Consider the following 14,644-nt stretch of genomic DNA (forward strand, 5'->3'; position numbering starts at 1 on the left):
CGAAACTGACGCTGCCTGTAAGGAATTCCTACCTTCTCCCTGTGTCTGCATGGGTTCCTCTGGATGCTCCAATTTCCTCTCACCGGGGTTGGAGGTAACCAACAGTGTCATCAAATGACACAAAGTGTAGATGCCCTCATTATAAATCCTGTCCCCAAGAATCCTCTCCAATAGCTTACACACCAAAGTATTGGAGAGAAGCACAAAATAACTTTAAATTCCCTCTCCTCCCAAACATCAAGACAGTAACACTGTTTATAAACCAAATATGAACTTTCAGTTCAGCAGTCACTGGCAAAAGTGTTGACACAAAATCCATCACGTCTCATCAAGTGTAGGTGTTGGGTTACCTCACATAACCCTCATCATTAGGTGCTGGTGCTGAGTTCGAATTCTATACAACTCCGATGCACAGGTAGAAATACAGCGAGTGACGTTGAGCCCAAATATCTTTCTGGCTCGAGACCTGAACTAAAAGTGGCGCCATCTCTAGTCAAGTAATTTCAACACAAAACTACCATCTCCCCAAACTATTTTTGACATTCTGATCATAAGAAAATGGACGGAAACATCAAAATCCCTCTGCCTCCACAGATGCGGCCTGACCAGTTTGTTCTTTGCTCCAGAATCCAGCATCTGTGGTCTCGTGTCTTTGAATAGTCACCAGTTTAAAAGGAGCAAGTGGTGCCGTGAACAACGCACAACAGAAGTCGTCTGTAAAAATAACTGCTGCCAGCCTCTCTTTTCGATGTCATCAGTGCTGAATGCCCAGCTTGTTGGTGTTTCTGCTCCCTTCTCGCGAGAGCCTGAACCTCTCAATGGTTTGATAACTAAGTGGCGCGATCTGCCACATATTCCCCCCCCCCCCCCTTTGGAGGTGGTTAGGCTAGGTTGTTGAGGTGAGGGGTGGGGTTTGGTCGTGGAGCCGTCATTCTGTACCACCTCGAAAGGACCTTCATATGCCCGTTGGAACAGTGTCCTGTGCACATCCCTACGCAAGAATAGGTAAAGGCAGTCCTTGAGTTCAGGCAGAATGTATGAAGTCTTAGACCCATGCTGGGTGGCCAGGATAGGCACCAGTGTACCCACCTTCTCCTTTAAGCGTGTGAATACCGAAGTGGAAGATTCCTGCTGCCCACATGCCGCTTCCAACATATCAATTTTCTGAGATAAGAACTCTTGTGTCTCTTTAATTTTTTTGTCACTTTCTTCCAATTTATCTCTTGTCATTCACTTCCATTTCTACAGCCGTTTCCTGCTCTTCCACATTCTCTACTCTTTTCCCTATTTCTGTCATTACCAGTTCTAACCTTTGGATTTTATCTTCTGTTCTTTTCATTTTCCTTTTAATTACATTAAATTCTTTTTTTTTCCCCCAATACACTCATTTATTTCTTGGCATATTCTAATCATATGCATTAATATAAGGTTATCCATCTTTTTTGTTACTAACTTAACATTCCACTTATAAACAAAGTCCTTAATTGTCTCTTTTTTTTATTCAATCCCATTTGAATCCAAGAAGGGGGACTGTCTTCAAAAAAGAATGATAAAAATCTTGATTGTGCTGATAAATAGTAGTTTTTAAATTCTGGAAGTCTAAATCCTCCCAGTTCATAATCCCATGTTAGCTTTTCCAATGAAATTCTTGGTACTTTGTTATTCCATAGCAATTGTTTTATGTAATTATTCAATAATTTAAAATAAAGTTTTAGGTAGTGCAATAGGCAGTGATTGAAAAAGATACTGTAATCTTGTCATCACTTTCATTTTAATACAATTACTCTTCCCACTAGAGTAATTGGCATTTCTGTAAATCTTTCCCTTTTTTCTAAAAGAAGTGAAATTAAGTTCATACAAGTTCTGCAAATTATCTGCCATTATTCCATCTATCTTCCATTTAAATCTACCTTTTTGATATCTTTCATTATCAAAATTTTTCAATGGCATTATTTCACTCTTTTTTTTAAAATTTTTTTTATTTTTCACACCATAAATCACATTAGCCATGATATACACTTTTTCTTTTTCACACATATACAGTGACTTTTAATTACATTAAATTCTAATGATAACCATTCTTTTAGTGATCTCATTTGTTCTTCAAAAAAGACTTTATCTATATTCTGTTCATCAGTTTTACCTTCTATTTCTCTGTGAAGATCTTGGTCTTCTTCCTCTTCTGTGTCGGTATCTGTGTTTGTGTCTTCTTCTTCTTCTCTTCTTTGTGTCTGTGTCTCTTCTGTTTTTCCTGATGAACTGCTTGTATCTCTTTGTCGGGCTTCTTCTTGCTGGGCCTCTTGTTGCTGTTCTTCCCCTCCTGGGCTGCTCGTCTGTTGTGCTTCCTGACGTTGGTCTTCTTGTCGATCTTCACTCCGTCTGTCTTCCATGTCTGTTTTGTCACTCCCTCTTCTGCTGTCTTCTTTATCCTCCAGCTGAGAGCTCTGGTGTCAGGCGTCCCTCAGCTGCTCGCTCTGTCACAGCCCGTTCCTCTGCTGAGCCCTCCTCTTGCCGGTGTCCTCTTTCTCCTTTGATTGCACACTGCGCACTTTTGTTTGGCTCCGAGAGACATTTTGTAGTGCACCGGCTGGTGGGTCGTGACTCTGTAGGGCAGGCACTGACCTCAAGGGTTGGGGACTCCTCATCACCACAGCATCCTGTTCCTTTCTGCAGGTAAGTCCTTCTTCTTTCTTCTCCGATGACTTTTTTTACTTCTTTTTTTCCAGCTGTTCTTACTTTCTCCTTCTTGGAAGCCATCTTCTTTCTCTTCTCTGCATCTTTATCTTCTATTTATTGTACTCTATTTTTGTTATGCTTTGCTTTTTCCTAACTTTTTTCCTATTTTCCTGGAGAGGGCTGGTTTTTCCGACTGGCCACTACTCCATCATGTGACTCCTCTCCGCTGCTGCTCTCTGATGGCAGCATTCCTTGTGTAGATGTTCTTGAAAGTCAGGAGGGTTTTGCTTGTGATGTCCTTGGCTGCATCCACTACCTTTTGTAAGGCTTTACGTTCAGGGGTATTGATGTTCCCATACTAGACTATAATGCAGCCTAGCACACTTTGCACAACACATCTGTACAAAGTTTCTGGTGTCATACCAAAACCTCCACAAACTCCTGAGGAAATGGAGATGCTGACATGCTTTCTTCATGATGCTTTTGATGTGTTGGGTCCAGGAAAGATCCTCTGAGATAGTGACTCCCAAGAACTTAAATTTGCTCACCCTCTCCACCTCTGATCCCGCAATGATTACTGGCTTGCATACCTCTGGCTTCTCTGCCTTCCATAGGAATCGTTCCCTTGTCCACTCCTCCCTCCCCACCAGTTATCCCATGGCACCTACCCCTATGACTGCAGGAGGTGCTCAACTTCCGTTCACTCCTCAGCACCATTCAGGGCCCCAAACAAACCTGTCAAGTGAAGCAACATTTCAATTGTGAATCTGCAGGGGTCATCTACTGCATCCGATGCTTCCCGTTGTAGTCTCCCCAACATTGGAAAAACTGGGCGCAGATTGGGAGATCGCTTTGTTGAGCATCTCGATTCTGTCTGCCACAATAGCAGGGATCTCACAGTTTCCACCCCATTCCCATGCCAACATGGCTGTCTCATGCTTTGCCAGAATGAGACAGCCTGCAAATTGGAGGCACAACACCTCATCTTCTGTCTGGGCATCGATTTCTTTGCTTTAAACCCCATCATCTTTCTCCTCTGGTCTTTCCTCTACCTCTGTCTCTTTTTCCTCTGTATACTTTCATGGGGCCAAAAACTACCCCCCTTCCCTGATCAATTCTCACCTTTCCTGTCCTCTTATCATATCCAAATCATACCTTTTGTTTGTTGGTCTGTGCTCCTCCCCTTCCCATTCATCTCTTTTCCTCAGGTTTTTTTTTTAAACACAGGTGCCCACTTGTTTTTTGCTCACACCTTGAAGAAGGGGTCAGGCCCAAAACGTTGGTTATATATCTTTACCTCCTATGGACACTGTGAGACTCCAACATTTGTGTTTTTGCTAGGCAGGATAAGTTTGACAGACTAGATGGGCTGAAGGGCCTGTTTCTGTGCTGTAGTGTTCTCTGGTGTAACAGTTCAGCAGATTGTCTTGAATCTCTGCCATGGTGTGTTTAAAAATAAAGTTGCTTGGTCACCATCGTCACTTGTAGAAAATATGATTTATTCTGTAATGTCGACTGAAGTGTATCTGGTTAAAACTCAATGATATGCCATGGCGCAGTCATGCAGGTTTTGAATATGGCTCTTCAGTCTGCAGGGGTGCATCATGCAGTCACAGGGGTCAGTGCCAATGGCATTTGTGGGAGTCATGGAGGGGGCGGTTTCTGCGGAGGTCAATGATGGTAACTTAATATTTCTTGGTGGGGTCCTGTTCAAGGGGTTATTAAGGACAGGTGTCCGAGAGCTGATGTCTGGCCTCAGCAAGGTTGAAGTCCAGTGTGCTAGACTACAACATGTAGTGATTTTCTTCAAGGTTGTAAAGGAAAGGGAGTCACGTGATGGAGTAGTGGCCGGACGGTGAACTCCAGCCCTCTCCAGAAAAGTCAGAAAAAACAAAGCAAAACACAAAGGCACAGAAATAAAAATCAAAGTAAAGTGAATATAAAGGTGGAAAGAAGATGGCGACAAAAAAAGAAAAGTCGAAACCAACGGTAAGAAGAGAGGAAGAGAAGACAACGGAAGATGAAGGAAAAGGCCTTACCTGTTCGAAGAGGCCCGCGGTGGAGAGAGAAACCCGCTCCCTCAGGTCGGTAGAATATGGACTACAAAAATGGCTCGCTGAGCCGAATAAAAGTGCGCAACCGCGCATGAAAAAAAACACACCGACGAGAGGGGTGACCAGCTGGGGAGTCGATCTCCACAGCCGGCAACGACAGCTGCAGAACACCTGCAGCAAGAGGAGAACACAGAAGACAACGAAAACAAGAAAGAAGAGAAGAAAAGGGCAACAAAGAAACAACAGATGGCCAACCCAGAGGAAGAAGAGGAAGAGGAAGAGTACAGTGAAATAGAAGAAGGGAAAGGCAAGATAAAGGATATACTTTCTCTTATTAAAGAATACATGGAGTCATTTAAAGAATGGCAAGCGCAGGAATTTGATGATTTAAGAAGAATAAACAACACAGAAGATAAAATGAATAAAATAGATATGACCTTATCAGAAATGGGAAAAAGAATGGACAAGGTGCAAGAACGAGAAGCAGCAGTAGAAATGGAGGTAGAGGACTTAAAAAAGAAATTAGAGGAATCTAATAAAAAAGTTAAAGAGACACAAGAACTGTTAGCTCAGAAAATAGATATAATGGAAAATTATAGCAGAATAAATAACATAAAGATAGTGGGCCTTAAGGAAGATGAAGAAGGCAAGAATATGAGAGAGTTTATAAAAGATTGGATCCCCAGGATCCTAGGATGTCCAGAACTACAGCAAGAAATGGAAATAGAAAGGGCACATAGAGCATTGGCCTTTAAACCACAATCACAACAAAAGCCAAGATCTGTTTTAGTAAAATTCCTAAGATATACTACAAGAGAAAAGGTACTGGAGAAAACAATGGAAAAAGTAAGAGAGGACAATAAGCCACTGGAGTACAAAGGGCAAAAAATCTTCATTTATCCAGATATAAGTTTTGAACTCCTGAAAAAGAGAAAGGACTTCAATACAGCAAAGGCAATTTTATGGAAGAAAGGGTATAAATTTATACTAAAGCATCCAGCGGTATTGAAAATATTTATTCCAGGACAACAAAACAGACTATTCTCGGATCCAGAGGAAGCACGAAAATTTGCAGAACAATTACAAAATAGACTGAGAGATGAAGACGTGTAACGAGAGTACAAAAGACTGCAAACTAAAAAGACATAAGTTTTGAGCTCTTGAAGAGGAGGAAAGAGTTCAAAACATCGAAAACGATCTTATGGAAAAAAAAACTATTCTCGGATCCAGAGGAAGCAAGGAAATTTGCAGAACAACTACAAAACAAACAGAGAGATGAAGACATGTAATAAGAGTAAAAATGACCACGATTTATATGTATGTGGGTAAAGAGGTATATCTGTGTATATGTATAATGTGCATACATGAATGTATCCGTATTTAGAGGGAAATATAGATAGTAAAGACAAGAATTAATAAGGGAAGGAAAAGGAATAGAGGGAATAAGGAGGGAATTAAAAGAGTGACCTTTGTCACATATGAAAAGCGAAATCTTTTCTGGGGGGGGCTGGGTGGGGGGGGTATTACGGTCACTGCAAAATCAGCTGACGCTTGCAAGTGAATTCGCAAATCCAAATGGAGAGGGGAGATGTGGTTGTCTGACAAGGGATAAAGGACAACTCAGGAGGGGAAGGGGGGATTGGGGCTAAAGAAGTTTTAAATAGGAGAATAAGGAAAATGTTTGATGTTTTAGGAATGTTGTCTTATAAAGGATTCAAAACAAGAAAACAGAAATGGATAAGAAGGAAAAGTAATGATGGAGAAACAGAAAGGGAAGATAAACAAAGTATAAAATTGCTACGTTGAACTATATGACTTTAAATATTAATGGAATACATAACCAAATTAAAAGGAAGAAACTGCTAAATTTACTGAAAAAAGAAAAAATTGATATAGCATTTGTGCAAGAAACACATTTAACTGAATTGGAACATAAGAAATTAAAGAGAGATTGGGTAGGACACGTAACAGCAGCATCGTATAATTCAAAAGCAAGAGGAGTAGCTATATTAATTAGTAAAAATGTGCCATTTAAAATAGAAGAGGAAATAATAGATCCAGCAGGGAGATATGTAATGATAAAATGTCAGATATATTCGGAGTTTTGGAATCTACTCAATGTATATTCACCTAACGAAGAAGATCAAAAGTTCATGCAAGATATCTTTTTGAAGATAGCAGATACTCAAGGGAACATATTAATAGGAGGGGATTTCAACCTGAATTTGGATTCAAATATGGACAAAATTGGGAAAAAAATTAACAGAAAGAACAAAGTAACCAAATTTATAATTAAATCGATGGAAGAAATGCAACTTTTGGATATATGGAGGAAACAACACCCAAAGGAAAAGGAATATTCATATTACTCAGCTAGACATAAAACATACTCAAGAATAGACCTATTTTTGTTATCAGCTCGTATGCAAGATAGAGTTAAAAAAAAACAGAATATAAAGCTAGAATACTATCGGACCATTCACCCTTAATATTGACAGTAAAGTTAGAGGACATCCCTCCAAGAATGTATAGATGGAGATTAAACCCCATGTTGCTTAAAAGGCAGGATTTTAGAAAATTTATTGAAAAACAAATTAAAATGTATTTTGAAATAAATACAGAATCAGTGGAAGATAAGTTTATACTATGGGATGAAATGAAAACATTCATTAGAGGGCAAATAATAAGTTATGTAACCAAGATGAAGAAGGACTATAATCAGGAAGCAGAGCAGTTGGAAAGGGAAATAGTAAATATAGAAAAAGAATTAGTAATGAAGGAAGATATTACTAAAAGAAGAGAATTGGCGGATAAAAAAATAAAATATGAAACACTACAAACATATAAGGTGGAGAAAAATATAATGAAGACAAAACAGAAATATTATGAACTAGGGGAAAAACGCACAAAATCCTAGCATGGGAGCTTAAGACGGAACAAGCTAAGAAAATGGTATTGCCATCAAGGAAAAAAGACAAACAAATCACATATAATCCAACGGAGATCAAGGAAAACTTTAGAGAATTCTATGAACAATTATACCGAACTGAAAACGAAGGGAAAGAAGGGAAAATAGATGAATTTCTGACTAAAATTGAACTACCAAAACTACAAATAGAGGAACAAAATAAATTAACAGAGCCATTTGAAATAATAGAAATACAAGAGATAATAAAAAAATTACCAAATAATAAGACACCAGGAGAGGATAGATTCCCAATAGAATTCTACAAAACATTTAAAGACTTATTAATTCCGCCCCTCCTGGAAGTAATCAACCAGATTGATGAAACACAAATCTTACCAGATTCATGTAAAACAGCAATAATTACAGTAATACTAAAGCAAGGGAAAGATCCACTCTCACCAGCGTCATATAGACCAATATCTTTACTTAACACAGATTATAAGATAATAGCTAAACTATTAGCAAACAGATTAGCAAAGCATGTACCGAAAATGGTAAATTTAGACCAAACTGGATTTATCAAAAAAAGACGCACAACAGACAATATTTGTAAATTTATTAACTTAATTCATGCAGTAGAAGGAAATAAAGCACCTACAGTAGCAGTTGCTTTAGACGCAGAGAAGGCCTTTGACAGAGTAGAATGGAATTATTTGTTCAAAGTATTGCAAAAATTCAGTGTACCGGAGAAGTATATTAATTAGATTAAAGCATTATATAAGGGACCGTTAGCGAAAGTGACAGTAAATGGACATGTATCAAAGCAATTTAACTTAAGCAGGTCAACACGCAGGGATGCCCACTATCACCTTTATTGTTTGCGTTAGCTATAGAACCACTAGCAGAACTGATAAGAATAGATAATAATATAAAAGGAATAAAAATAAAAGACAAGGAATATAAAATCAGTTTATTTGCGGATGATGTTATAGTGTACTTAACAGAACCAGAACTATCAATAAAAGAATTATATAAGAAATTGAAGGAATATGGAGAAGGGTCGGTTTACAAGATAAACGTAAATAAAAGTGAAGCAATGCCTATGAATAATGCGGATTTCTCAAAATTTAAGAAAGAATCACCATTTAGATGGCAAATGCAAGCAATAAGATACCTAGGTGTACAAATAAACAAAAATCTCGGCCAACTATATAAACTCAATTATTATCCACTAATGAAAAAATTACAGGACGATTTAGAGCATTGGAAAGATTTACCACTAACACTAATAGGAAGGATAAACTGTATTAAAATGAACATTTTTCCAAGGATATTATACTTATTTCAGGCATTGCCAATACAATTGACAGAGAAATTCTTCAAGGAGTTAAAGAAAATAATAAGGAAATTTTTATGGAGAGGGGGAAACCGAGGATAGCACTAGATAAATTAACAGAATGGTATAAACAAGGAGGCTTACAATTGCCAAACTTTAAAAATTATTATAGAGCCGCACAATTAAGATACCTATCAGATTTTTATCAAACAAGGGAAAAGCCAGATTGGACGAGATTAGAATTAGATAAAATAGGGGAAAAGATACCTGAACACATATTATATAAATGGGATGAAAAATTGGTACAACATAGAAGTTCTCCAGTATTACATCATCTCCTCAATATTTGGAAGAAGATTCATGTAGAAAGAAATAAAACAAATTATCAATTACCAAAACTAATATTGACGCAAAACAAGTTACTCCCTTTTACAATAGATAACCTTTCCTTTAGAGAATGGGAAAAAAAGGGATTAAAAGAATAGAAAATTGTTTTTCAGGAAATAGATTCTTATCCTTTGAACAAATGAAAGATAAGTACAATATAACTCAAGATACAGCGCTGGCATATTACCAATTGAGATCCTACTTGAAGGATAAATTAGGAAGCAGTTTGAGTTTGCCAGAGACAATTAACTTTGAATATGTGATTACAGATACAATGATAATCAAAAGATTTATAACAAATATGTATATTAAACTGCAAGAAAAGGAGAATGAGGAAACAAATGGTAAAACTAAACAAAAATGGGAACAAGATTTAAATATAAAGAAAAAAAGGAAACATGGGAGAAGTTATGTTCTGGAACGATGAGAAATACAATAAATACGAGGTTACGTATGATACAATATAACTGGATACACAGGCTATACATTACACCTCAAAAGTTAAATAAATGGGACCCAACAGTATCTGATAGATGTTTTTGATGTAAAAAAGAAATGGGAACAACAATTCATGCAATCTGGACATGTGAGAAAGTAGAAAAATTTTGGGAAGATCTAAACCAGATATTAAATAAAATTACAGAAAACAATATACCAAAAAATCCAGAGATCTTCCTCCTGAGTAACATAAAAAACAAAGAATTTGGAATTGATTTGGATGGTGCACAAAAAAGATTTGTTAAGATAGCTCTAGCCGTAGCAAAAAAATGTATTATGTCAACCTGGAAATCGGAAGATAATTTGAAAATACAACAATGGTATATAGAAATGAATAAATGTAATCCATTAGAAAAAATAACATATAGTTTAAGAAATAATATTGAAATATTCGAACAAATATGGGAGCCTTACATTAAATACAATAGCGAAAACCTACCGGGGACAATCATTACCTAAGTTGATGGAAGGAGAAGGAAATGAAAAGAATGGACTCAGTAGAATTTCTGGTGTATTTTTGTTGAGTGACAACATTGTCTGACTGGTTAAATATATCCTAGATTGTATACCTTAAATGGACGGGAGGGGGGGGGGTGGGGAGGGTGGGTTGGGAGGAAGGGGGGGGGGGGAGAAAATGGCACTGTATATGTGTGAAAAGAAAAAAGTGTGTACCATGGTTAATGTGATTTATGGTGTGAAAAATAAAAAATTTAAAAAAAAAAGGTTGTAAAGGAAAAACTAGGGAACTATAGGCTGGTAACCTTAACCTTGGTGGAGACAGAACCTGTCAGCACTTTAAATGGCAGTCGAAGGGTCAAGCAACAGATTGATTTCCCTCTTGGCCTATGTGGTGGTTTCAATTTTAAACTTGGTCATACTTGCACTGCTAAAGACGCAATCACATTAACAGTAATTTTTTGTTCTCCTCAATTAATCCCATCCTTGCCCTGAAATGTCACAACCAGAAACCTACCCACTTTGCTCAAAAATTTGCTCACATGCTCACCATTTAAGTTCAAGCTTTCCCTACACTCCACAACTCCCTGGATTCTCTGGACTTCTTGGAGCCCCTCTCCCTGATTCTCATCCCCTGGATATTGGGACACCTTTATAGTTAGCATCAATGGGAGTAATATGTCATGTGTGACATAATATAGATATGTTTTGGAAGATAAATTGGGGCAGGGTTTGTTAGTGTAGGTCACGTATAAACACTTTAAAACAGATCTTTTTTAAAATACTGGAGCTCTGCTAATGCAAGACATGTCAGGGCCTCAGAACCTTGGCAAGAGCTTTGGAGAGTGCCCAAGAGACTTCACTAATGGATTGTTGTTTACAAAAAGGCAACAGATGAAGAGCTTGTCAGAACCTCAGACAGTCTGGAGGGGAACTTTCTGTTTGAAGAGGGTCATGTGGTTTTGCTACCAGAGAGACAGCAACAGCAGCTGGGACTGGAACAGGATAAGCTGGCAAGTTTGTGGAAAACCCCATTTGGAAGATAGGTTGTGAGTGCTTAGTTCAGCCTGGTCAAAGCCCTTGTGGTTCATGCAAGAGGATAGGACTGGCTGTCTAATGTTTCACTTGGAATAAGAGAAACAAGAAGGAACTCTGTAGTGACCTGAAAGAAAGAGGTCATCATCTGGAGAACCCTGAGGGGGCAAGTTTCTTCAGCAAGACACTGAAGTAGCTGGGTGTCCAGCGTACAACAAATATTTCTCTGAAAACTGACAAGAACCTTCCTGAGCGGTAACCATTTACCTTTCAAGCACCAAAGCCTGGTGAACTTTATAAATCTTAAATTATGTGCACAGTATAAGAAATGCCTGCAACCAGTGAACTTGGAGGATTTAGAAGTGAGATTGGACTGTGAACCAAAGAACTTTTCTGAACTCTGACACATTACATACTCTCTCTCTCTCTTCCCTTTTCTCTCTCCCCTAGCTCTGCTTCCAGAGCCACAATCAATCCCCCCCCCCCAGTCAATTCTCACCTTTCCTCTCTCCTGTCTTCTCCATATCCAATTAACACATTTTGTCCATTGGTCTATACTCCTACCACTCACATTCTTTAGAATTAGAAGGCGATTAAGTTAGGTTAGTTAAGTCAATAGCGATAAGTTAAAGTGTGATTCTGTTTTCATGTTTAAAGATAATTAAAAGTAACTTTTGTTTCAGTAACCATTTGTCTTGGGTTTTGGGGTCCTCTGGGCTCGAAACACATGTAGATAATCTGTTGCAGTTTGCATTCACTGGGATATTAGTGCAGAGCGGAGTAAAGACGACAAATAAGAAAGACTGCTGGTGAACAGGAATAGCACACAGCATACTGGATAGACTCAGCCAGCCAGGCAAGGAAGGCAATAGATACTCAAAATTTGGGATGGTAACCTTTGCCTTCCATTGACGCTGTTTGACACAAATTTGCAGATGCTGTGATTGTAGTGAAAACAGAGATGCTGGAAGAACTCAGCAGGTCTTACAGCATCCATAGGTGGGAAATATATATTACCGATGTTTTAAGAGTCAAAAAAAGCAGACAGGCACCTGAATTTAAAGAATGGGAGTGGTAGGAGTACAGACCCACGTGTTAATTGAATATAGAGAAGACAGGAGAGAGGAAAGGTGAGAATTGACTTTGTGGAAGAGAGAGAAAGGAGAGGTAGGGAAAGAATGGGGGGGGGGGGGGGCCTCTCAGATGTTATGGCATTAACATCGACTTCTCCAGTTTCTGTTAGCCCCATCCCCAATCAATTCCAGCGTCCGCGAATTCACCTCCCGCAGCTGCCCTGCCTTCGGTCCAAACCATCGACCAGATTCAAACCTCCGAGACGACCAGAAAGCCCTCAGCGCCTGAGGCCCCTCAGGTGCCCTTGCAGCCCTCGGCACCCTCTCACAATCCCGGTTCCAGTGCCCAGCCAGCCGAGAGCCTGAGTGCGCTCTTCAGCCGCTTCGGGGCTGCAGAGAGCACAAGAAGCACGATGTGGGGAGCGAACTGGACCAGAGAAGATGATGACATTGAGCGACACTGGGGCCTGGGATAGTTTTTAATGGAAACAACAAACTTGACCAACATTGAAAATACCCGATAATCAAAAATAAATTATTTATACAATTACTGAAGTTCTCACTGAACAATGAAATATTGAAGCTGGGAACGTTCAGGTGAGCCTTTCTCCTCGCAGGGAGTGCGGGCGCTTCAGGGAACTTGCGGTCGAAAGGAGCCGTCGTGTCACGCAGTCTGCAAGTGAATGTTTGCTTCAGCGGACTTACCGTAGAGGGTAGAGACGCCGGTCGTATCACGTGATCTACGGTCGCCTGTCGTGTCACGTGATCTACGCCCGCCTTTCTCTGTGCGTTTGCTTCAGGGAACTTGCGGTAAAAGGAAGCCGTTGCATCATGTGATCACGGCCGCCTGCAGTCCGAAGCGAACGCGGCTGAGCTCGGGGAACGATGTGGCGCCCTTGAGTTGGCGGTAGTGGCGAGAGTATGGCCAGTCCGCTCCCAGAGCTCACGCAGAACCCTCTGAAAAAGATCTGGATGCCCTGTAAGAATGGGCTGTGTGAGGTACACATGTCGCAGAGAAAGGGTAGGTGCCCTAGCGCCCGTCAATCTCCATCTCTCCCCCGCCTACCCCTATCTTCCCCCATCTCCCCCCATCTCCCCCGGCATTCCTCCCCCCCATCTCCCCCGGCATTCCTCCCCCCATCTCCCCCGGCCATTCCTCCCCCCATCTCCCCCGGCCATTCCTCCTCCCCCACCATCTCCCCCGGCCATTCCTCCTCCCCCACCATCTCCCCCGGCCATTCCTCCTCCCCCCCATCTCCCGGCCATTCCTCCTCCCATCCCCCGGCCATTCCTCTCCCCCCATCTCCCCGGCCCTTCCTCCTCCCCCCCCATCTCCCCCGCCGGCCATTCCTCCTTCCCCCCCATCTCCCCCGGACATTCCTCTCCCCCCCCATCTCCCCCGGCCATTCCTCCTCCCCCCCATCTCCCCCGGCCATTCCTCCTCCCCCCCATCTCCCCCGGCCATTCTCCTCCCCCCCATCTCCCCGGCCATTCCTCCTCCCCCCCATCTCCCCGGCCATTCCTCCTCCCCCCCATCTCCCCCGGCCATTCCTCCTCCCCCCCCCCATCTCCCCCGGCCATTCCTCCTCCCCCCCATCTCCCCCGGCCATTCTCCTCCCCCCATTCTCGGCTCCTCTCCCCCCATCTCCCCCGGCCATTCCTCCTCCCCCATCTCCCCCGGCCATTCCTCCTCCCCCCCCAATCTCCCCCGGCCATTCCTCCTCCCCCCCATCTCCCCCGGGCCATCCTCCTCCCCCCGATCTCCCCCGGCCATTCCTCCTCCCCCCCATCTCCCCCGGCCATTCCTCCTCCCCCCCATCTCCCCCCGGCCATTCCTCCTCCCCCCCATCTCCCCCCGGCCATTCCTCCTCCCCCATCCCCGCATCTCTCTCCCCCGGCCATTACCTCCTCCCCCCCATCTCCCCCGGCCTTTCCTCCTCCCCCCCATCTCCCCGGCCATTCCTCCTCCCCCCCAATCTCCCCCGGCCATTCCTCCTCCCCCCATCTCCCCCGGGCCATTCCTCCTCCCGCCCCATTCTCCCCCGCCATCTCCTCCCCCCCATCTCCCCCCATCCTCCCCCCCAGCTCCCCTCCATCCCAATCCCTCTCCATCCCCCCCGGCCATTCCTCCCCCCCATCTCCCCCGGCCATTCCTCCTCCCCCCCATCTCCCCCGGCCATTCCTCCTCCCCCCCATCTCCCCCGGCCATTCCTCCTCCCCC

At 42.0% G+C, this 14,644-nt stretch overlaps 1 protein-coding gene across 2 annotated transcripts in view; it reads left to right on the forward strand.

Moving 5' to 3' along the window:
• Nucleotides 1-14,644, forward strand: part of LOC138764112 (6-phosphofructo-2-kinase/fructose-2,6-bisphosphatase 4-like) — a 118,017-nt gene that overhangs the window by 43,981 nt on the left and 59,392 nt on the right. Inside the window, exon 1 of one of the 2 annotated variants that reach the window (XM_069939499.1) lies at nucleotides 13,219-13,444. The exons of the other annotated variant lie outside the window; for it this stretch is intronic. Coding sequence (XP_069795600.1) covers nucleotides 13,345-13,444 — 100 coding nt within the window. The 5' untranslated portion in view covers nucleotides 13,219-13,344. Of the gene's footprint in view, nucleotides 1-13,218; nucleotides 13,445-14,644 lie in introns of those variants that run through there. 2 annotated transcript variants of the gene reach the window in all.

Source organism: Narcine bancroftii, chromosome 5 (assembly GCF_036971445.1).
Source record: "Narcine bancroftii isolate sNarBan1 chromosome 5, sNarBan1.hap1, whole genome shotgun sequence".
NCBI lineage: Eukaryota > Metazoa > Chordata > Chondrichthyes > Torpediniformes > Narcinidae > Narcine > Narcine bancroftii.